At 35.7% G+C, this 25,058-nt stretch overlaps 1 protein-coding gene and 1 long non-coding RNA gene across 2 annotated transcripts in view; both read left to right on the plus strand.

Annotated features, from left to right (window-relative positions):
• The window catches only part of SDHAF3 (succinate dehydrogenase complex assembly factor 3), a 64,626-nt gene extending 59,904 nt beyond the window's left edge, over window positions 1-4,722 (plus strand). The window contains exon 2 of the mRNA XM_042918302.1: window positions 3,716-4,722. Within this exon, the coding sequence (XP_042774236.1) occupies window positions 3,716-3,919 (204 nt within the window). The 3' untranslated portion in view covers window positions 3,920-4,722. The remainder of the gene's footprint in view (window positions 1-3,715) is intronic.
• Window positions 4,723-24,059: 19,337 nt separating this feature from the next.
• LOC122207933 overlaps window positions 24,060-25,058 on the plus strand; it is a 44,276-nt gene continuing 43,277 nt past the window's right edge. Inside the window, exon 1 of the long non-coding RNA XR_006197062.1 lies at window positions 24,060-24,138. This is a non-coding gene — a long non-coding RNA (uncharacterized LOC122207933). The remainder of the gene's footprint in view (window positions 24,139-25,058) is intronic.

Genomic DNA, 25,058 nt, shown 5'->3' on the forward strand with positions numbered 1-25,058 from the left:
ATACAATAACTGAAATGAAAAATACACTAGAGGGAATCAACAGATTAATGGATGCAGAAGAACTGATGCAGAAGAACTGATGCAGAAGATAAGGTAATGGAAAGCACCCAAGCTGAACAGCAAAAAGAACTTTAAAAAATGAGATCAAAGGATGTCTTGGACAATATTAAGTGGACATTCACATTATAGAGATCCCAGAAGGGAAGGAGAGAGGGGAAGAAAATAGACATCCAGATTGAGCAATCACAGAGAATTCCAAACAAGATGAACCCAGAGAGGTCCACATACTTGACACATAATAACTGAAATGTCAAGGGTTAAAGATAGAGAATTATAAAGCAGCAATAGAGAAGCAAAAAGTATATACAAGTGAAACCCCATAAAGCCTCTGCTTATTTTTCAGCAGAAACTTTGAATGTATAATGTCATGCCCTTTGGGTCTGCAAAGAGCTGAAAGGAAAAAATCCTACAAGCAAGAATATTCTATCTGGCAAGGAGAGAGAGAGTTTCCCAAAGAAAAGTTAAACTAAACCAACCTTAAATGTTAAAGGGGCTACTTTAAGTGGAAAAAAAAAAAAAAGGCCCTAATTGCAAGTAGGGAAATTTTATGAAGAAAAAGATGTAAAATATAACAACATTTACATGACCTGGGGAGGTGGGAGTAAAAAAATTCTTTTAGAATTTTTTTGAACCTAAGTGGCCACCATTTTAATATAGATTGCTTTATAATTGGGATGTTATATGTAAACCTCATGGGAACCACAAACTAAAAATTGATAAGAGATATACATAGAAAATAAAGAGAAAAGAAGCCAAGCATAACACCACAGAAAGTCACCAATCGCAAGGGAAAAGAGCAAGAGAGGAAATGAACAGAGAACTACAAAAGCAACCAGAAAACAGTTTAACAAAATGACAATAAGTACATACCTATCAATCATTACTTCAAATGTGAATGGTCTAAATGCTCCAATTAAAAGACATTAGATGACTGAATGGATAAAAAAACAAGACCCATTTATATGCTGTCTTCAAGAGACTCACTTCAGAGCTGAAGACACGCATAGGATGAACGTGAAAGAATGGAAAAAGACATTCCATGTAAAAGGGACAAAAAACAAAACAAACTGGGGTAGCAATACTCATATCAGATAAAATAGATTTTAAAACAAAGACTAGAACAAGAGACAAAGAAGGGCCCATGTAATGATAGAAGGATCATCCAATGAAAGAATATAGCAATTATAAATATACACTCAACATTGGAGACCTAAATACAATAAAGCTAATAATAACAGATATAAAGAGAGAAATTGAGAGTAATACAATAATAGTAGGGGACTTTAGCACCCCACTTATATCAATGGATGGATCATTCAGGCAAAAAATTAATAAGGAAACAGTAGCTTTGCATTCAAGACCAGAGAGACTTTTATATTCAACATTCTATCCAGAAGAATATATATTCTTTTCAAGTGGACATGGAATATTCTCCAGGATAGTTTACATGTTAGGCCATAAAACACGTGTCAAAAAATTTCAGAAGATTGAAATCATGCATCTTTTCTGACCATAAGGGCATAAAACTATAAATCACAAGAAGAAACTGGAAGAAACACAAACACATAGAGACAAAACAACATGCTACTAAACAACCAGTGAGTCAACAAAGAAATCAAGAGGAATTTAAAAAAAATACATGGAGACAAATGAAAATGAGAGCACAACAGTCCAAAATCTTTGAGAAGCAGTAAAAGCAATTTAAGAGGGAAATTTATAATCATATGGGCCTACCTCAAGAAACCAGAAAAATCTAAAGGAACCTAACCTTATGCCTATAGAAGCAAGAAAAAGAACAAAGCCCAAATCTAGTAGAAGGAAGGAAGTAAATCAGAGCAGAAATAGATGAAATAGAGGCTTAAAAAAACAATGGAAAAGATCAGTGAAACCAAGAGCTGGTTCTTGAAAAGATAAGTATCTTGAACAAACCTTAGTGTATTTGTCTTTTCTCTTACTGAAAAGTACAATGAGATTGTTTCCAATTTTTGCTTTAACAAGTAATACCACACTTCTTGTGCTACTCATTCACATGTTTGAAAGTTTCTTTAGGACCATAGTTCTCAACCTGGGTCAGTTTTGCCTTCCAGGGAACATTTGGTAATGTTTGGAGACATTTTTGATTATAAAGACTGAGAGGAGGTATGCTACTGGAAACTAGTAGGTAGAGACTAGAGATACTGCTAAAACATCTTACCTACAATGCAAGAACAGACTTCCATTTACCCCACTACAAAGTATTGTCCAAATTATCCAATTTGTTAATACTGTGAGGGTTGAGAAACACTGTTCTGGGGCATATACTTAAAGGTGGGATTGATAAAGCTTGGGGTATGTGCAAGTTTTTTTCAGTTACATGAAATAGAGTTGTGTAAAACATGAAGAAAATATTTTCAATACAGGTTAAGTTTTGGAGTGTATTGAATTGAAGTTTCTGTGGTGATGATGGCAATCCAGCAATTATAATCAATTTAATTATCTTAAACCAGATAGAGTTAGTGGCATTATATAGAGTTAACTAATTTATCTACTTACCCAGAAGGTGCATATGATCTTTTAACTTTATGAACTAAAATACATTGTTACTTACTGTCTGATTAAAAGATTACTGAGTGAGAGTGTGCTTTAAAAAAGTATCATTTGTGCAAGACAATAGTAGCTGGACTATTTAGGCTGAAGATGCTAATTGAATGAGAGAAAAATTAGAGCATGAAAAATGTAGAATTTTTTCCTGACAAAGATTATTATTAAATACAGAGAAGTTAAAGGTTTGAAAGCTTTCTCTCTAGTGTGATTTAAATTCTTTTTTAATGTTTATTTTTGAGGGAGAGAGAGAGAGGGAGAGAGACAGAGTGTGAGTGGGGGGAGCAGGGGGGCGTTGCAGAGAGAGAGGGAGACAGAATCGGAAGCAGGCTCCAGGCTCCTACCTGTCAGCACAGAGCCCAACGCAGGGCTCGAACTCACCAACCGTGAGATCATGACCCAAGCAGAAGTTGGACACTCAGCCGGCTGAGCCACCCAGGTACCCCTACCTCTAGTGTGATTTAAGTTAATATTTTGGGATGCCTGGGTAGTTCAGCAGGTTCAGCATCTGACTATTGATTTTGTCTCAGGTCATAATCTCATGGTTCGTGAGTTTGAGCCTTGCACCAGGCTCTGCATTGATGGTGCTGGAGACTGCATGGGATTCTCTCTCCCTCTTCCTCTTTGTCACTACCCCCTCTTAAAAATAAATAAACATTTTTAAATTTAAGTCTATGAGACCCACCTTTGAAAATTTGATAGCCCCAGATTTGAAAGCTGTAACTCTGAAAAACTATAGCCCAAGAACTATCTGCAATGCTTCTGTGCATACAATTTAGTATCTGACTTTTGGGTGGTTTATGCATGTTCTTGAAGTCTGTCTGCGGGCCACTCCCAGTCCCCAGATTTCCAGGTTAAGAACTTTGCTAAAAATCTATGAAAACTCTTAAAGTGCTAAAAATAAGATACATTTGAAATTATCACTGAGTAGTAAAGACACATCTATATTGTTTGCATCTTCAGTGATGGAGAAAAATAGGTGACTTGGAATTAGAATTTTTCAGGTCCTCTAACATTGAAGGAGTGAATATGTATCTTAACTTTATAACCTTCATTTTTCTTTGTCTTCTGTTAGGTGTATGCAGCAGTGCTATGGCAACAAACTAATGAAAACAGACAAAATTCAACAGAAAGAGTGTGTTTTGGAGTTGCCCTACCAGAAGAAAAACTTAATGACTTTCGTGATGAACAGATTGGACAGTTGCAGGAGCTGATGCAAGAAGCTACTAAACCTAACAGACAATTTAGTATTCCTGAATCTAGGAAACCAGAATTTTAGTCTATACAATAAAGCTTACACATTTTAAGTTCAGAACCCCTTACTGGGTTTCTAAAAATGTATTTCTTCAGCTTTTAGGCTTTGTGAATGCCTTGTGTTCATGAAATATTCTTTAATTTGGGATTGTTATTAATGTTGCCTACAATATGTAGATCAATATGGCTAGTAAACAAAGCTTTATATGATTGAAGTAACAGTACTTGCTGGATGGGATTTGATTTTTTAAGTACATAAGAAGGAATGACTTTAAAATGGACAAAGTTGTGGAATTTTGCCAAAAGGTTTTTTTGTATGTAAATTTAATGCTGTTCTTGTTCAAGCATTAGCCTCATGGCTTTAGCTTCAACAGACAAGTATGTTATGATAATGACAGATGTGGAGTTCCAACAAGGTTATTATTTACATAGATGGATTGTCATCCTGAAAGTTTCTTCCTTTCTCTTTTAATAATACATGTATGATTATTCATGTAAATATGCCTTCTCCCTGAGTCACTATTTATATACAATGAAAGATTAAAAAGGAGCTTAAAGAGTCAGTATTATACACTGTATAATCTATCATGCAAATGATAGTATAATGTTTGTACAGTGTTTGGTAGTAACAAATGACCCCTTAAATTATGTAATTTATAGTTACCTTGAGAATCTCATTTATTGCCTCATCATTGGGGAGATAAAAACACTTTCATAAATTTGTCATGTTATAAACTGAAATAATCAAGTGGTAATCCCATTCATGTGTTTAAAATGTTTAATTTTTTAAAAATTACACACTTGTGGGGTGCCTGGGTGGGTCAGTCAGTTAAGTGTCCAACTTTGGCTCAGGTTATGATTTCACGGTTCATGGGTTCGGGCCCTGTGTCACACTCTGTGCTGACAGCTCGGAGCCTGGATTGTGTCTCCCTCTTTCTCTGCCTCCCCACCCTTGCTCACACTCTATCTCTGTCTCTCATAAATAAGTGTTTTAAAAAGTAAATAAAAATTACACACTTATAACTTTAGTTTTGTATGTCTACTTTGAGATTCTGAAATGATCATTTTTCAGATGCTATTGCATTTATTCAACTATTTAAAAATTGACTCATACTTACTCTCTTTTGCTGGATTGGGCTTTTTCTTTGTGTATGACTGCCAGACTACTCAGTCCTTTTTAATATTCCTCATTGAATCAGTCTGGAGGTTGATGCTTGTCTTTTTTCATTGAAAGATAGGTGGTCAATCAGTAATGAATCTAGGCTCTACATTGTAGGCTCTAGGAATAAGAAATGAATAAGATAAAAGCTCTTGCCCTCCAGGAGTTTAAAATCTAGCTGTGCTAGAACCACAGCTTAGGAACCATTTCATCATGAACAAATATATCACATCCTCAAACTCTTTCAATCTTTTTTTGTCTTCCTAGCTTATAGAATCTAATACCCATAAGGACACTGCTTCTCTGTGTTTTGTGAAGTGGGGGTTATGGGTCATTTTACATTCACTGTAATGTATAATCCCCTCCTAATGTCTCTTTCAACCCATCACTGGGCTACCCTCACATAAGAATTCTTTTTCATTTGTAGTGTTTTCTTTCTGGTTATACTTCCCTATTCATTTTCTTTGGCAACTGGCTCATACTTCTCCATCTCAAGTTTTGCTATCATTTTGGTGACCTTAACACTATAATCCGTATGGCTGACATATCTAGTACCTAATTGGTCTCTGATGGTTCATTATTCACCACCCATAAAAAATTTTTGGGAAATCACAGCCATATTTATTGGCCATCACACAAATTACTACCTTGAGGTATTTCACAGTTTTACTACTATATTGCAACATTCTTTTGGGTGACATATATTTGAGAAGCTGTGCTCTTAGTGATTGCTGTGGTAAAATTATCACAAACTAGTAAAATGCTCAATATGAGTACAAAGTTTGAAAAGCTGTGTTGTGTCTAGTAGGTGCTAAATTTTTAGGGCATAAAACCTAAGTTGTTTGGACTATGTAATAAATGAAACTGCAGTGTTTTTTGTTTGTTTCTGTTAGTTTTTGCTGTATGTATGCTGTGTAAATACTAAAACACTAAGAGTGTGTAAATTGAGAAAGTCTGGGAAGTGGTGCAAAGAGCAGTGTTAACTGTGAACTCATTAGTGTTTTGACCATTCAGTTTGTTCAATGTTCTTTTACTTCATTTCTATCTCAGTCTGACCTCGTTTCTGTGATCTTTCACTTCCTTCAACCATTTAGCAGTACCCTCAATGTCATTGTCTCCTTTTTCTTTAACCTCATCTACTGCTCTCACCAATGTAACCACTCACTTGCTAAAATAAATAGGATACTAATCAGTACAAGACAGATGTATTATCCTGAGTCTTGATAGTGTTAACTATTCCCTACTGCTTTTAAATCACTCCTGCTTGGATGACATGATACTGTATATAGAAAACACTAAAGACTCCACCAAAAAACTATTAGAGCTGATAAGTGAATTCAGTAAAGTTGCAGAGTATAAAATCAATGTACAGAAATCTGTTGCATTTCTATATTCTAATAATGAAGCAGTAGAAAGAGAAATTAAGCAATCCCTATCAAAATAACACCAGCATTTTTCACAGAGCTAGAACAAACAATCCTAAAATTTGTATGGAGGCAGAAAAGACCCTGAACAGCCAAAGCTATCTTGAAAAAGAAAACCAAAGCTGGAGGCATCACAATCCCAAACTTCAAGCTGTGTTGTGAAGCTGTAATCATCAAGAAAGCATGGTACTGGCACAAAAACAGACACTCAGATCAATGGAACAGAATAGAGAACCCAGAAATGGAACCACAAAGGTATGGCCAACTCATCTTTGACAAAGCAGGAAAGAATATCCAGTGGAATAAAGACAGTCTCTTCAGCAAATGGTGCTGGGAAAACTGGACAGTGACATGCAGAAAAATGAACCTGGACTACTTTCTTATACCATATGCAGAAATAAACTTAAAATGGATGAAAGACCTAAACATAAGACAGGAAGCCATCAAACTCCTAGAGGAGAAAGCAGGCAAAAACTCTTTGACCTCAGCCACAGCAACTTCTTACTTAACACGTCTCCAGAGGCAAGGGAAACAAAAGCAAAAATGAACTATTAGAATCTCATCAAAATAAAAATCTGTTGCACAGCAAAGGAAACAATCAGCAAAACTAAAAGGCAACCGACAGAATGGGAGAAGATATGTGCAAACGACATATCAGGTAAGGGTTAGTATCCAAAATCTATAAAGAACTTACCAAATGCAACATCCAAAAAACAAATAATCCAGTGAAGAAATAGGCAAAAGACATAAATAGATACTTCTCCAAAGAAGACATCCAGATGGCCAACCAACACATGAAAAAATGCTCAAGATCACTCACTCATCATCAGGGAAATACAGATCAAAACCACAATGAGATACAACCTCACACATGTCAGAATGGCTAACATTAACAACTCAGGCAACAACAGATGTTGGCAAGGATGCAGAGAAAGAGGATCTCTTTTGCACTGCTAGTGGTAATGCAAACTGGTGCAGCCACTCTGGAAAAAAGGATGGAGGTTCCTCAAAAAATTAAAAATAGAACTATCTTACGACCCAGCAATTGCACTACTAGGTATTTATCCAAGGGATACAGGTGTGCTGTTTTGAAGGGGCATATTCACCCCAATGTTTATAGCTGCACTATTGATAATAGCCAAACTATGGAAAGGGCACAAATGTCCATCAACAGATGAATGGATAAAGAATATGTGGGCTGTGTGTGTGTGTACACAAGTATTACTTGGCAACCAAAAAGGATGAAATCTTGCCATTTGCAAGTGGATGGCACTATGTGGATGGAACTAGAGGGTATTCTAAGCGAAATTAAAGACAAGTATCATGTGACTTCACTCATGAGGAATTTAAGCTACAAAACAGATGAAAATAAGGAAAGAGAAGCAAAAATAATTTAAAAACAGGGAGGCGGACAAAACATAAGAGACTTTTAAGTATAGAGAACAGAGGGTTGCTGGAGGGGTTGTAGGAGGGGGGATGGGCTGAATGAGTAAGGGGCATTAAGGAATCTACTCCTGAAATTATTGTTGCACTATATGCTAACTTGGATGTAAATTAAAAAAATAAATTATTAAAAAAAGAAAGCAATCCCACTTACAGCTACACCAAAAATGATAAAATACTTAGGAATAAACCTAAACAAAGAGGTGAAAGATGTGTACTCTGAAAACTATAAAATACTGATAAAAGAAATTGAAGATGACACAAAGACATGCAAAGACACTCCATGCTTGGATTGGAGGAATATTGTTAAAATGTTCATACTACTCAAAGCAAGCTATAGATTGAATGCAATCTCTGTCAAAATATGAACAGCATTTTTTGTAGAACTAAAAATATCCTAAAATTGGTATGGTAACATAGAAGACCCTGAATAGTCAAAGCAATCTTGAAAAACAAAACTATAGGTACCACAATTCTAGAATTCAAGTTGTATTATGTAATTATACAATCAAAACAGTATGGTACTGGCACAAAAATAGACACAGATCAATGGAACAGAAAACCCAGAAAAAAACCCATGATCATATGGGCAATTAATATATAACAAAGGAGTAAAGAATATTCAATGGAAAAAAGATAATCTCTTCAACAAATGGTGGGGAGAAACTACAGCTACATGCAAAAGACAGGTATGTGAAACTGGACCACTTTCTTACTCCATACACAACAATAAACAAAGTGGATTGAAGACCTAAATGTAAGACCTGAAACCATAAAAATCCTTAAGGAGAGCACAGGCAGTAATTTCTCTGGCATTGGCTATAGCAACATTTTCCTAGATGTAACTCTTGAGGTAAGGGAAGCAAAGGCAAAAATAAACAATTGAGACTACCTTTAAAAAAACAAAAAAAAAGCTGCACAGTGAAGGAAATAAAACTAAAAAGCAACCTACTGAATGGGGGAAGATATTTGCAAATGACATCTGATAAAGAGCTAGTATCTAAAATCTATAAAGAACTGATAAAACTCAACACCCCCAAAATGAATAATCCAATTATAAAATGGACAGAAGACATGAACAGACATTCCTTCAAAGATGACATCCAGATGGCCAACAGACACATGAAAAGATGCTTAACATCACTTGTCATCAGGAAAATCAGAACTACAATGAGATATGATCCTCATACCTGTCAGAATGACTAAAATAAAAAATGCAAAAACCAACAAGTATTGGCAAGGATGTGGAGTAAAAGGAATGTTCTTGCACTGTTGGTGGGAATGCAAAGTAGTCCAGCCACTGTGGAAAACAGTATGGAGTTTCCTCAAAAAGTAAAAAATAGAACTATCCTACGATACAGTAATCCCAATACTGAGTATCCCCCCACCCCAATACAAAAACACTAATTCAAAGGGATACATGTACCCCTATGTTTATTGCAGCACTGTTTACAACAGCCAAAGTGGAAGCAGCCAAAGTGCCTATTGATAGATGAATGGATAAAGATGTGGTTGTTAATACACACACAGGAATATTATTCAGCCATAAAAAGGAATGAAATCTTGCCTCTTGCAACAACATAGATGGAGCTAGAGAGTGATGAGGGAGCATAAGACAAGCTGGCAGGTTACAGCTCCCCCCACCCCCCACCAGGTGGGATATGTGTGATATTCCTCAGACACTCCTGGCTGCCCAAGAACAAAGAAAAGAGGAAAAACGAATGGTTAACTGATAGAGTTCATAGTCCTGCAGGACCTCTCTATCATCCCTCCATAGTGATGCGGGAAACAAAGGCAGAAGGAAATGGCAGAACTAAATTTCCTTATAACTTGCCACCTATTGACAAACATTTGAGGCTGGCAGAGTAAAACGTTTCTCCAGGAACTCCCTAATGTCTTAATACTAATGCTTTGCTAGAGGAAAAAACAATGCTAGCTTGACAATAGGTAGGCCTCCAGTATCCTGTGAGTCTTTAGTATATAAAAGTCTCACTGGAAACTTCCCCTGGACTTTACCTCCCCCCAACACCACAGTATAAAACCAGTCTTTCCTCATGGTCTCCAGGCACCTCTTCCTACCCAGGGGTCCTGTCCCCGTGCTTCAATAAAATCACCTTTTCGCACCAAAGACGTCTTCAAGAATTCTTTGTTGGTCATTGACTCTGGACCTCACAAACCCCACTGTCACCACCCCCCAAAAACCTCATCAGAGAGTACAGTGCTACGCAAAAGTAAGTCAAGGAAGACAAATACCCATATGATTTCACTCATTTGTGGAATTTAAGAAAGAAAACAAAAGAGCAAAGAAAAGACAAACCAGACTCTTAACTATGGAGAACAAACTTACTAGAGGAGAAGTGGGTGTGGTGATGGGTAAAATAAATGATGGGGATTAAAGAGTACACTTATGATGAGCACAGAGTAATGTATAGAGTTGTTGAATCACTATATTGTACACCTGAAACTAATAACATTACATGTTAACTATACTGAAATGTAAAAACTTAATAAGCCACTACTGCTTGGTTTGTATACTGCCTAACTCTCCTTTATGGTTGTAATTTTTCTTTCATTTTTTCTTTTCTAATAATGATGTTCTCTGAGATGTCATCTTTAGGACTCTTCACACATCCATTGCTACAAATACTAGCTGTACTCTTAAATCTGTAACACCAACCTAAATCTCATTTTTGAACTTCAGATCTGTATTTGAAATTCTATTTGGCATTTCCAACTCATTTAAAAGACGAACTTACTTTCAGGAAGTCTGGGTGGCTCAGTAGGTTTAGTGTCCAGCTCTTGGTTTCAGCTCGGGTCATGATCTCATGCTTCATGAGATCAAGCCCCACATTGGACTCTGCACTGACAGTGCAGAGCCTGCTTGGGATTTCTGCCCAACCCCTCCCAATCTGCCCCCGTCCTTTCCCTGCTCACATGCTCTCTCAAAAATAAATAAAAATTTAAAAGAAAACAAACTTCCTTCCCTTATCAGTAAATGAATATTAATAAATAAAAAGTTTACCACTTCAAAATTCTGTAATTCAGACTAGATTTCACCATTTCTCTAGTGACCTCCTTCTCATTATACAGCAATTCTGACAGCTTCATATAGTGGATTGCAAAATGGCCATAGTTCTCTACTGCCTGGTACCCATGCCCTTTGCAATGTGACTTTGCAGTTCCTCCCATTAAGATTTCCATCTACTTTCCAATGCTTCAAACCTGGACTGGCTTTATTTCTTGATTTGCTCAAAAGAGTGTGGATAGTGACATCTTACAGTCTGGGACTCAGAGCCCTGTACACTCTACCTGCATTATTGGTAATCTACCCATCTACCATGTGAATAAGCTTGGATTGGCCTGCTAGAGATTGAGAGATCAAGTGGAGGAGGTGAACCACTCTAACTGAAGCAATCCTATATCAGCCAGCTCTTAGCCAACTGCAGATACATGAATAAGTCTAGCCAAAAACCAGAAAAAACTGCCCAGCAAATTCCAGCCCAAATTGTCAGTGATTATCTAAACAAATGGTAGTTCTTTAAAATCATTATGTTTTTTGGTGGCTTGTTGTATAATTAAAGGTGATACACTCTACCCAAAACCATTCCCTTTTCTCCACTTATTAGTCTGATATTTTACACTTAGAATTTTTTATTGCCCCTGTAGTAACCTATGTACAGTTTCCTTCCTATATGTGTCATGTCTTTGGCATGTATTAAGAACTTTAAAAATTATACCTTTTGGACCCATTATCTCTATTTCTAGGATTCTATCAAAAAAAAATTTCAGAAATGTGGGCAAAATTTTTGATATAAACATGTTATTAGAATTGGTTTTTAAGAGTGAAAACTTAAGAACAGAAAAATTCCATAAACATCAGAAAGATTAAAGTGATTTGTGATAATATGTATAGCTCAGAAATTTAAATTTAGGTTTACAAAGAATTTTTAATGACATGAGAAATGTCCTGATATTGATAACTGAGAAAACAATGCTACACAATATACCAACACTTTTACAAAGATGTTAGGTTGCCTTTTCTGTAATGTGGCATAGTATATTAATCTGAGCAATTCTCTCACTGAAAACAAAAACTTAGAATACAAAACAAAAAATTTTTGAGAAGCATCTAGAAATTGGCAATGTCCTATGAGATTAAATAATTCCAAGGTTAATAACTAAGTGAAATTGCTGAAGACTCTTTGGCCTGTGGGTGAATTTCAGCTCTGGTTTTAATGGTCCTTTGGAACCCAGTGTGCAGCAAACAAAGCAGAGAGCCCGCCTGAAGTGAAGAAAGCCAGCCCTTAAGAATTATAGTCTTAGAGTAAGAGCCAGAAACAAACCTGCTCCAATATTTGTGCAAAGTTGCAGGCTACCCCAAATTCAAGCCATCTGAGTGGTAAAACACATAAGTGAATACAAGTGAATTTAGTAGCTCCAGAATGAATACCTGGTTGATGTAAAATCTTTGGGGAATGCTACAGTCACAAATTTTTTTCCTTGAACATCTCAAGCTTAAATAAACGAACTCCACCAGTAAGACTAACACTGTGAATGAAAGTCAACAAAGACCATCAGAAAACAACTTTGGAATTAGTACATGTATAATATCAGACATCTATGTTTATATTAGTTTTTTAAAATTAAAAGTTTGAAGATATCTACAGAAAACATGGCAACATAAAAAAACTCACTAGTGTATTTGAAAAAGAAGTTCTAGAAATGGAGAATAGGATGACTAAAATTAAAAATCAGTGGGAGGCTTAACAGAAGATAGGATGGGCCTGAAAAGAGAATGACTGCAAAATAGGACAGAATAACAATTCAGAATGTAGCATAGAAAAGGAGCTTGAAAATATGAAAGAGTGGAGGATCAACCAGAAGGATCTAATGTATAGCTAATAATAGTTTCAAATAGATAACAGAGCAGAAGCAATATTTGAAGTGAAATTTGCTGAGATTTTTTTCAAATCAATGAAAAATACCAGTCTACAGATTTATCCCTAGCAGGATAATATAAAATCCTTATTTGGATAAACCATCGTGAAGCCATGGACTACTAAAGACAGAAATGTATCAAAGCAGCCAAAACAAAAGTCACAGTTAACCTAGACTTTTCTTTAGCTGATTTCTCAACATTAATAACGGAAGTCAGAAACCTGTTGAATGACTATCACTGATGTGTGAGAGAAAATAACTTCCAACATAAAATTCTATACTCAGCAAATATGTTTCAAAAATCATGGTGGAATAAAGACAGTTTCAGGCAACAGAATATGAGCAAGGTTCCCACCTGCAGGTTTTTACTAAAGGAAATTCTAAGGGTGTGCTTTATATAGTAGGAAAGTGATAAAAGAGAGTATAAGAAAAACCAAGATGGTTGTAAATATGAATTCACATCACAATAGTGATCTTTCATAGGGTTAAAAAAATGAGAGATTTAAAATACCCAAGAATAAGTTGGTAGGTTAGTGATTGCTATATGTGCTCTAAGTGTGGGTGGTCTGATGGAGAGAGGGGAAGATGGCAGAGAGGAGGATCCTGAGCTCACATCTTCCCACAGGCACACTGAGGAAACTACATGTAATTCAACTCCTGGAAAATGACCTGACACTAGCAGAACAGATCTTCCACAGCTAAAGGCATAAAGAGAGAGGTACATCAGGAAGAGCAGGCAGGGAAAACACAAGGTATGGAACCAAACTTCTGGTGCAGCAGTGACCCATGAAAGAGAGGAATATCGTAGGTGTAGATGAGTGAAGGGGTCAAGCTTTAAATTGGACACCCCTGGCCCTGGGGACCTGCACCAAGAAGATGAGCCCCCATAATGTCTGACTTTGAAACGCAGTGGGGCTTAACTCTGGGAGAATCAGAGGGCCACAGGAGTATATCACTTGGCCTGAAACCTAGCATTAAAGCAGCAATTTGAAAAGCACCTGGGGTATACATGAAGATTTATTGACTAATTTTAGGACATGTGCTGGAGAGGTAGGGACCTTTAAGAGCTTTCTCCAGGAATGAAGGTGTTAGCTGGCACCATATTCCTTGCCCTCCTTTGGCTAGCTAGCCACATGTTTGCGGAACCCAATTCTAATACTGTCTATCTACCTTGTTAGCACCACTTGCCCCACACCAGCAATTCACTGAGGGTCCACCACACCCAACCCACCAGGCCTGGCAGTTACCTCTCCTGCCACACGCAGTGGGCAGCCTGCAGTGTTCTCCCAGAGCAACTGCCATGCTGCCACACCTGGCAGGCAGCCCCATTTGGGATAAGCACTGCTCTAAAGCGACTCCTGCTCCAGGGAGGGGAGAGCTAGCCCCACAATCTGCACATGCAGTAGGTATAACTGGACCTCTCACTGAGCTGTGCCAGGAGTGAGCCTAACCCCCACCAGCAAGCCTGAAGTTGCTGCAGTTGAGCCTCTCAGGCAGCCATGCCAGGGCAAGCCCTGCCCACAAGTATACCAGCAGTAGTCATAGCTTGTTACTAACAGCTGGGCTGAAGGCCAGCCTTGCCCACTGACCACCTGCAGCAGCCTAGGCCCAGCCACAACAGGAAGGCACATACAGCCTATGCAGAGGACACCCCCGGAATGCTTGGTTCTAGTGAACGGGGTGAGACTGCAATCCTGGACACCACAGGATGGTTTCTACATAAGATTACTGATTTCAAGACCAGGAGATGAGGCTGACCTACCTAAAACGTAGTGACAAACGCAGAAAGTCAGACACAATTAGCATAAAGAGGAATGTAACCCAAACAAAATAGCAAGACAAAACTCTAGAAAGAGAGCTAATGAAATGGAAATAAGTCTACCTGATTAAGAGTTCAAAGGAATGGTCATAAAGATACTCATTGAACTTAAGAGTAGATGAACTCTATGAGAACTTCAACAGAGAGAACATATTAAAATGACCAAGTCAGAGTTTAAATATACAATAACTGGGGTGCCTGGGTGGCTCAGTTGGTTAAACGTCTGGCTTCAGCTCAGGTCATGATCTCACAGCTTGGGAGTTTGAGCCTTGTGTTGGGCTCTGTGCTGACAGCTCAGAGCCTGGAGACTCCTTTGGATTCTGTGTCTCCCTCTCTCTCTGCCCCTCCCCCACTTGCTTATGCTCTCTCTCTCTCTCAAAAGTAAATAAACATTAAAAAAATTAAAAATAAAAAAAAAATACAATAACTGAAATAAAGAAGATGCTAGAGGGAATCAACAGCAAATTAGAGGACGAAGCATTGATCACTCATCTGTAAAACAAGATAGTGCAAAGCAACCAAACTGAGCAGCAAAATAACAAGTAAGTAAATAAGTAACTAAATGACACTTACATACATACATACACACACACATACATACATACAAATGAGGGTAGGTTAAGGAACCTCTACAATAACATCAATTGTAATAACATTTGCATTACAGGCACTGCAGAAGGAGAAGAGAGAGAGAAAGGGACAGAAAACTTATTTGAAGAAATAATAGTCAAAAAAGCTTCCCTAACCTGAGAAAGGAAATAGATAATTTACGTGCAGGGAGCAAAGAGAGTCGCAAGCTAGATGAGCCCATGGTGGTCCACACCAAGACACATAACAATTAAAATGGCAAAATTAAAGATAAAGAGAGAATCTTAAAAGCAGCAAGAGAAAAGCAAACAGTTAAATACAAGGGGAACCCCATTTTTCAGTAGAAACTTTGCAGACCAGAAGGGCTGAAAGAAAAAAGCCTGTAATAAAGAATACTCCACCCAGTAAGATTAGCATTAAGAATTGAAGAAGAGAGAGAGTTTCCCAGACAAGCAAAAGTTTAAGAAGTTCATCACCACTAAACTGGCTTTACAAGAAATGTTAAAGCACCCTCTTTAAGGGGAAAATAAAAGGCCGTAACGAGAAGAAAATTAAAAAAAGGAAAAAGTTTTTACTGTATAATTAAACTTACAGTAAATGTAGTAGATCAATCACTTATAAAGCTAGTCTGAAAGTTAAAACAGAAAAATAGAAAACCCATTTCATCCATAAAAATCAGTCAAGGAATATACAAAATAAAAAGATGTAATACATGACATCATATGCATAAAAAGTAGAGGGGGGAGTAAAAATGTAGTGCTTTCAGAATGTGTTCCAACTTAAGCACCATCAACTTAATATAGACTGCTATATATGTGGGAGGTTTTACATAAACTTTCTGGTAACAGACTAAAAATCTATAATTGATACACAAAAAACAAAGAGAAAGGAAGACAAGCATAACACTAAATAAAATCATCGAATCACAAGGGAAGAGAGCAAAAGAAGAAGAGAGAAAAACTACAAAAACAACCAGAAAACTGTTAACAAAATGGCAAACACCTGTTAGAAATTAAAATGTAAATGGTCTAAATGCACCAAAAGACATAGGATGATTGAATGGTTAAAAAAACAAGACCTGTCTATATGCTGCCTAAAAAAGACTCACTTCAGAGCTGAAGACACATAAGGTGAAAGTGAAAGTGAAAGTGAAAGGATAAAAAAAGATATTCCACACAAAAGCAAACAAAACAAAAGTCTGGGGTAGCAATAATTATATTAGATGAAATAGACTTTAAAGCTGAGGCTGTAACAAGAGACAAGGGCACCACATAATGATACAACAATCATCCAACAACAGGATCTAACCATCATAAATATGCACACAAAATAAGAGCACCTAAATACATAAAGCAAATATTGAAAGACATCAAGGGACAAATTGAGAATAATACAATTACAGTAGAGGACTTTAACACTGTACTTACATCAACGAATAGGTCATCCAGACAGAAGTCATTAAGAAAACAATGGCTTTGAATGACACATTACACTAGATGGACTTAACCAATATACACAGAACATTCCACCCCCAAGCCAGCAGAATACAGTTTTTCAAGGGCCCATGGAACATTTTGCAGGATACATCACATGTTAGGCCACAAAACAAGTCTCAACAAATTTTAGAAGACTAAAATCATATGCATTTTTTTCCAATCACCCTGGTATATAACTAAAAATAAATTTCAAGAAGGAAACTGCAAAAACCACAAATACATGGAGGCTAAACAGCATGCTATAAAACAACCAATGGTCAATAAAGAAAACAAGGAGAATATAAAAAATAACTGTAGACAAACGGAAATGGAAACACAATAGTCCAAAATGTTTTGGACACAACAAAAGTGTTTTTAGAGGGAAGTTTATAGGAATGGGCCTACCTCAAGAAAGAAAAATCTCAAATAAACAATGTAACCTTACATCTAAAGGAACTAGAAAAAGAAAATCAAAGCCCAAAGTTAGAAGTTAGGAAATTATAAAGATTGTAGTGGTTATCAATATGAGACTAAAAAAAATCAACAGAAAGGATCAACAAAATGAAGAGCTGACTTTTTGAAAAGATCAACAAAATTGATAAACCTTCACTAGACTCATTAGGAAAAAAGAGAAGACTCAAAGAAAATCAAAATGAAATGGAGGTTACAACAGAAACCACAAAAATACAAATGAGTATAAGAGACTACTACTACAAAACAAACAAACAAACAAAAACAATATGCCAACAAATTGAACAATTTAGAAGAAATGGATAAATTTCTAAAAACATACAGTCTTCCAAAAATGAATCAGGAAAAAATAACAAACCCTAATAGATCAATTACTGATAACAAAATGGAATCAATCAACTCCCAACAAACTAAAGTCCAGGACCTAAAAGCATTACTGCTGAATGTTACCTTAAAGAAGAGTTAATACATATCCTCAACTTATTCCAAAAATAGAAGTGATAGGAATGCTTCCAAATCATTCTAAGAGGTCAGGATTACCCTGACACCAAAGCCAGATAAAAATACTACCAAAAAAAAAAAAAAAAAAAAAAGAAAAAGGAAAAGAATTACAGACTAATATCCCAGATGAACACAGCTGCAATAATCTTCAACAAAATGTTAGCAAACCAAATTTAAAAATATATTAAGAGGATCATTCACCATGATGAAGTGAGATTTATTTCAGGAATACAGGATGGTTGAATATCTGTAAATCAATCAACATAATATATCACTTGGACAAAAGGAAGGATAAAAATCATATGATCATTTCAATAGATGCAGAAAAAGCATGTGACAACATCCAATGTTTATTCATGATAAAATTCTCAACTAAGTGGGTTGAGAGGGAACCTACCTCAACATAATAAAGGCCATGTATAAAAAACCCATAGCTAATAGCATACGCAATGGTCAAAAAAAAAAAAAAGCTGAAAGTTGTTTTTTCTGAGAGCAGGATCAAAATAAGGATGTCTATTCTCACCACTTTTATTTAACACAGAACTAAAAGTCCCAGATGGGACTTTTCAGGCAAGAAAAAAAATAAGAAAAGGCATCCAAAGTGATAATGAGGAAGCAAAACCATCTCTATTTGCAGATGACTTAATTTTATATACACAAAACCCTAAAGAGGCCAACAAAAACTATTAGAACCAATAAATGAATCCAGTAAAGTTGCAGTATACAAAATTTATAGACAGAAATCTCTTGCATTTTTATAAACTAAAATTGAGCTGGCAGAAAGTGAAATTAAGAAACCGATCCCATTTACAATCATGTGAGAAAAAACAAAATACCTAGAAATAAATTTAACCAAGGAGATGAAAGACCTGTACTCTGAAAACTATAAGACATTGACTAAATAAACTAAAAACAACACAAATAAATGAAATAAATGGAAAGATACATACTACCCAAAGTAATCTACAGATTCAATGTAATCCCTATCAACATATCAATAGTATTTTTCACAGAACTAGAACAAATAATATAAATATATATAATGGAATATTACTCAGCCATAAAAAGAATGAAATTTTGCCATTTGCAATGAAGTGGATGGAGCTAGAATGTATTATGTTAAGTGAAATAAGTCAACCAGAGAAAGACAAATACCGTATGATTTCACTCATACGTGAAATTTGAGAAACAAAACAGATCAACATATGGGAAGGGGGGGAAACAGAGAAAAGAGGGAAACAAAACATAAGAGTCTCCTAACAATAGAGAACAAACTGAAGGTTTACAGAGGGATGCTGGTGGGGGATGAGCTAGATGGGTGATGGGCATTAAGGAGGGCACTTGTTATGATGAGCACCGGGTGTTGAATGGAAGTGATGACTCCCTGAAGTCTACTCCTGAAACCAATATTGCACCGTATGTTAACTAACTACAATTTAAATAAATAAATAAATAAATAAATAAATAAATAAGTAAATAAAAGAAATTCTAATGGATCTTAAAATATATGTGGAACTGAACACTAGTGAAATACTTGATAAAACTATAGTCTGTAGTAGAAACAGTGGCTGGAGGAAAGTGATAGCTTTAAATGTGTCTAGCAGAAAGAAAGACTGAATATTAATGAGAAGCATCTAGCATCTATTTTAGGAAGTTAGAAAAACAGCACAAAATAATCTCAAAGGATATAAAGATCAGAGTGGAAAGTAATAAAAAAAATCAAGTTTATTCTTTGAGAAAAACTTTCTTCAGTGACAGGTCTCTGGCAAAGTGGATCGAGAAAGAAAGAGGAGTGATACCAGGTGTGTAAAAGAGGACATAACCATTTCTTTTGTGACATTAAATAGATGTGGCATTCTGAACAACCCAAAGCAAATAAATTAGTAACATAGAAGAAATGGGTTAATTTTTAGAAATATATCGTTACCAAAATAGACAAAAAAAAAAGTGGTTCTATAGCTCTTAAATTAATTGTATCAATATTCATTGAAAGAAAATTCCAGCCTGGAACACCTTCTTTGGTGAGTATAGACAAATATTTGAGAAATAAATAATTCTTTGGTGAGCACTGCCAAATATTCAAGGACCTAAACAAGCTTTTCCAGAGAAGAGAAAGAGAGGGATAGCTTGTAATTCATGAGACCAGCAAATATCTGACACCAGATGATGGCATGAGAAAGGGAATTACAGGCCACTTTCATTTATGATACAGATGCACAATTCTAAGCTAAGTATTAGTAAAACAAATACAGCAAAGGATGACGCAGCATGATTTGGTCAGATTTATCTTAGAAATACAAAGTTTTTTTTACATTAAAAAATCAATTACTATGATCCACCACATAATTAAATTTAAGGAGATTTTATTGTGATCATCTCATTAGATGTATAAAAAAAATTTGCAGGGTGCCTGGATGGCTCTGTCAGTTAAGCGTCCAATTCTTGATTTTGGCTCAGGTCATTTTTTTGCAGTCTGGAAGTTCAAGCCCTGCATTGGGCTCTAGGCTGAAGTGCAGAGTCTGTCTGGGATTCTTTCCCCCTCTCGGCCCTTTCTCTGTTCCCTCCCTCTCTCTCTCTCAAAATAAATAAACTTAAAAAAAAAAAAAAAACAAACAGCATTTGCCAAGCATTCAACATCTATTCATGATAAAGATGCTCTTAACAAACTAGATATGAAGGGCACTTTATCAATCTAATTAAAGGGTTTCTACCAAACATCTGCAGCAAACATAAATGATGAATCCTTGAAAGCTTTCTCTTTGAGATTAGGAAAAAGACAAGAATGTCTGTCATCACTGCTTTTCAAGTCAAAACTTAGTCTGAGATAATATTAATGTATATGTTGAACATCCAAAAGAAACTACAAATAATTAAAATGAGTAAGAGTTTAACAAGTTTGTTGGATGCCAAAATTGCTATTCAAAAATCAATTGCATTTCTATATAGCGGCAACAGAATGTGAAAAATTATGAAAATATTATCAAAATAATACCAACAAATATTAAACATTTACAAAGCCATTTCACAGAAGATGTTCAAAACTCTCTAGAGAAAATTCTGAAATTTAACTTAAAGACACTGAAGATGTGGACCTCTCTTGTGGTATTCTCTTGTTCACTTGGTTATATTTGTATAAAGTTCCGATTGCCAGGTTCTCAGGTAACAAGTGACAAGGCAGAATTCTTTAAAACATTGAAGTTCCTTTTCCTAAGGCTAAATCTTGAATACATTATTGAATTCATTAATAAATATCCTGATGGGTAGCATATCAACATCTTCACATTGGCATACTTCATTACTTCTTTTAAAATTTCTCATTGCAGATTTAGAAATATACAGTAAATTTTGTAAACTTGTATCATGTTTATGAATAAAGAACTATTAAAAAAGTGGGACTCCATGCTCAAAGATTGGCAGATTTTTGAATTGTATCATAATTATTCCCAAATGCTTTATAGTTTCAATGCAATCTTCATCCAAATTCCAAATTTTTTTTTTAAGGTTTACTTATTTTCAGAGAGAGAGAGAAAGTGAGCGAGAATGGGGGAGGGACAGAGAGAGAAGGAGAGAAAGAATCCTAAGCAGGGTCCACATTGGCAGAACAAAGCCCCACTTGGGTCACGATCCCACCAACCATGAGATTGTGACCTGAGCCAAAACCAAGAGTCGGATGCTTAACTGACTAAGCCACCCAGATACCCCGAAATGGTTTTTTAATTGAAAAGCATATTTTAAAATTTATATGGAAGTGCAAACAATAGCCAATGCACTAAGAAGAATGTAATAGAACTCACCCTGCCTGCCAAATATCGAAATACATTATAACTACAGTTATGAAGATAATGCAGCATTTTATTACATGGCTTATATACATTAGCTTATGACAATGGTGGTACCATCCTACAGGGCAGAAAGGACTGCTTTTCAACAAATGGCTCTGGGACATTTAGCGGGAAAAGAATCTTGGGTACCTAGAATTGGTTGTATGTTTCTTCAAGATCAAAATGTTGAAGACAAAATTATAGCACTATAAGAACACAATATAAAGAATATCTTCAAAATATTGGAGATGATTTTTTAAAGACACAACCAGCTCTGGCTATAAAGGAAAACTGTGAATATATCTAAATACATTAACAAGTTACTTTTTCCATCAAAAGCAATAAAGAGTGCAAATGCAAACCTCAGAGTATGAAGAGACAGTTCCATCATGGACAATGCTCAAAAAAATAGTATACAGAACATCTAAAGAACTCCATATAGCAATAAGAAAGATGTAAAATACAATAGAAAATGGGGGAAAACCTGAACGAGAAATTCACAAATAAGGAAATTCACATGGTCAGTAAACAAAACTAAAAGATCCTTTGCTTCATTTGTAAGAGAGAAATGCAAGTATAAATCACAGTGAGGTTGCATCACACAAGTTTCAGATTGACTAACATAAGGAAGCTGACAATAACAGGTGTTGCAAAAGATAGGAAGTAATGGAAACTCTCTCATTCTGCTAATGAGAGTGTTACTTAGTATAACTTCTTTGGAAAACAGTTTGACCTTCTCTAACAACTTTGAAGATGTTTCTACTGTATAAATACTATTGCATTATGACGTAGTGCTGCCAAGTACATGGATTGGAATCCCATCTTTTTACTTCTATGACCTGGAGTATACAACTTCACAAATAAAAAGAGTAAGATGTTTTTCTGTCTTACCCTTAACTCCTGCCCCAAGAGCTAAATTTTGCCCTCATGGGATTTATTTTGTGAGGATTACATGAGTTAATCTATCTGAAATGCTCAGAACAGTATCTGGAATGTAATAAATAATATAAAGTGTTTTTTATCATTGTTATTGCTATTACTGTAATATTATTTTACAACCCACAAAATGCTCCAATGTATGTACATTAAATAATCTTGTGCGTTTGTAGATTGGGTTTCTATACAAGACTGCTCATGTAAGAATTATTTTAGCAGCCCCAAACCAGAAACAATCCCAATGTCCCTCAAACTGTAGAATGTATAAAAAGGTATCGTATAATCATACAGCAAAGAAACTGAGTGAACTATAGTTCTTCATAACTATAATACCAATGGAAAGAAATAAGTCAAATCCAAACATGGGCAGTATGAATCCATTGGCACCAAGTTCAAAACTAGGCAAAGTGAAACAATATTATAAGGAATGCTGATATTAGTGGTAAAACTATAAAGAAAATCAAGAAAATAATAGTTACAAAAATTAGGAGGATGGTTATGTCTAGGGGAGCAGAAAAGTTAGGATTGGGAATGGATACGTGAGGTCTTCAGGGATCCTGGGTGGCAAGATTGTATATTTTGATTGGGTAAGGTTTATATGAATGTATAGCATCATTCTTGACCTCTCCGCCCCCAACATATGGTTTATTGGGCCTTGTTTAAAAAAAAAAAAAAGGTCATTTCACTTTTAAGTATGTTGTTGGATTTTAAAAAATACAACAGGTGCCCACTCTAAATATTCAATAAAGTAAGAAAATAATAATTTTATTTTATTAAGGATCAACCACAGGTTTTCTTTCATTTAGTATAAGTAGCTCCCCTCTTTCAGTGTAATCCAGCTGTCTACAGTTTTGATTTATTCATAACATTTCTATGAATGTGTTCAATATGTAACAGAGGAACACACTGGTTTGAGATGGAAAATAAAGAGAAGGGCTACGTTTGTATTTGCACTTGTTGCTTTTATTTTTTATAAAGCTCTTTACATTCTAGACCTTGGCACTATTTTATGTTGATGTGTTTCAAATAAACTTTGTTTTGCAGTGAACACTTGAGGACTGTTTGCATTTTCTCTTTGGTCTTTAATTTACTCTTTAGCAAGAGACCTAATAGAGAAAAGGCTATAGGACCTTTGTGATGTCAATTAGATTCATACAAAACTATTGAATTTGAAGACGTTGATAAGTTTAGCTAGTCTAACCCTAGTTAGACTAGTCTAGTTTTACCCTTTCATTTTTAGAATTTCTTTGATCAAGAAATGCATTCTAACTCTCAAGATTAGTGAATTTGAAACACAAATTTACTTATTCCAACTAGTTTTGTGCTTTGGATATCTCTAATTCTCATAGAAACATGTAGAAATGCTGGTTCAATTAGCAATTATTATTAGCTCTAATAAATGTGTAATTTCTATACAAACTTTAAGACTGTGCTATTTTAGCAAAGAAGTAATGGAGTTGAATGCTAAATACCTGAAATAGTACACCCTTTTCAGGGTTTCAAAACATCTCAGTGCAAAAGCTGATAGGAGCTGAATGTTAAATAATTGTTGCTAGGCAACTTTAAAATAATAACTATGCGCAGAGTAACAGCATATCTACTGAATGCTGCCCCTCACACTAGAGGACTAAAAAGAGAAGCGAGCACCAGGAAAAAAAATGGTAAAATTGTAAGTTTAAAATGTATGTTACAATGAACTTGTAAGACAAGCTCACTCAAAATAATGTGATTTTTAAATGGTTAAAAAAAGATTATGGTAAAAACACTTGAATGAACTGGATTTGTACTAGTTGGTATTTTACACCAACTTTTCTAAAGTAGGGAGGAGATGTGAATTTGATCTCCAAGCTTCATGAAACACGTGAGGGTTATCTTCTGCCTTCTAGAGACAAGGAGACGTCTCACATCATTTAACTGTTGCTCCAATCTGTCTTCCTATAGAGAATGCAAATTCCTTAAGTGCAGGAATTTCATCTTATGTATTGCTGTTTCATCAGGACTTATTATCTATTATTAATTTTTTTAATGTTTATTTAATTTTGAGAGAGAAAGACAGAATGGAAGCAGGGAGGGGGGCAGAGAGGGAGACACAGAATCTGAAGCAGGCTCCACGCTCCGAGCTGGCAGCACAGAACCCAACCTGAGTCTTGAATCCACCAACCATGAGATCATGACCTGAGCTGAAGTTGGATGCTCAACCGACTGAGCCAACCAGGCGCTCCATGTTTCATCAATATTTAGAACAGCGCCAAGCACACACAAGAATTCAATACATATGTGTTGAATAAAATAATGACATCTAAAAATAGTGCATCAGTCAAGATCTATTCTGGAAACCAAAATCACCATTACTTTGAATGTAGAAGGTTTAATGTAAAAAAGTATTAAATATAATCAAGAAGCAACTAAAAAGATCTAAGGAAAACTCTAAAGGAAACACTAGGGCTGATGGAGAATATCCAAGGAAGGACACAGTTGGAATGGGGGGCCCTCCCCAAGGCTAGGATTCAGAACTCACTGGAGAAAGTATGGTTGTAGCTGATGGGACAGCAGAGATATTTGTTGTTTTTCCCAGGCTAGAAGTAGTCT

This window comes from Panthera leo, chromosome A2 (genome assembly GCF_018350215.1).
Source record: "Panthera leo isolate Ple1 chromosome A2, P.leo_Ple1_pat1.1, whole genome shotgun sequence".
In the NCBI taxonomy this organism is placed as follows: Eukaryota; Metazoa; Chordata; class Mammalia; order Carnivora; family Felidae; genus Panthera; species Panthera leo.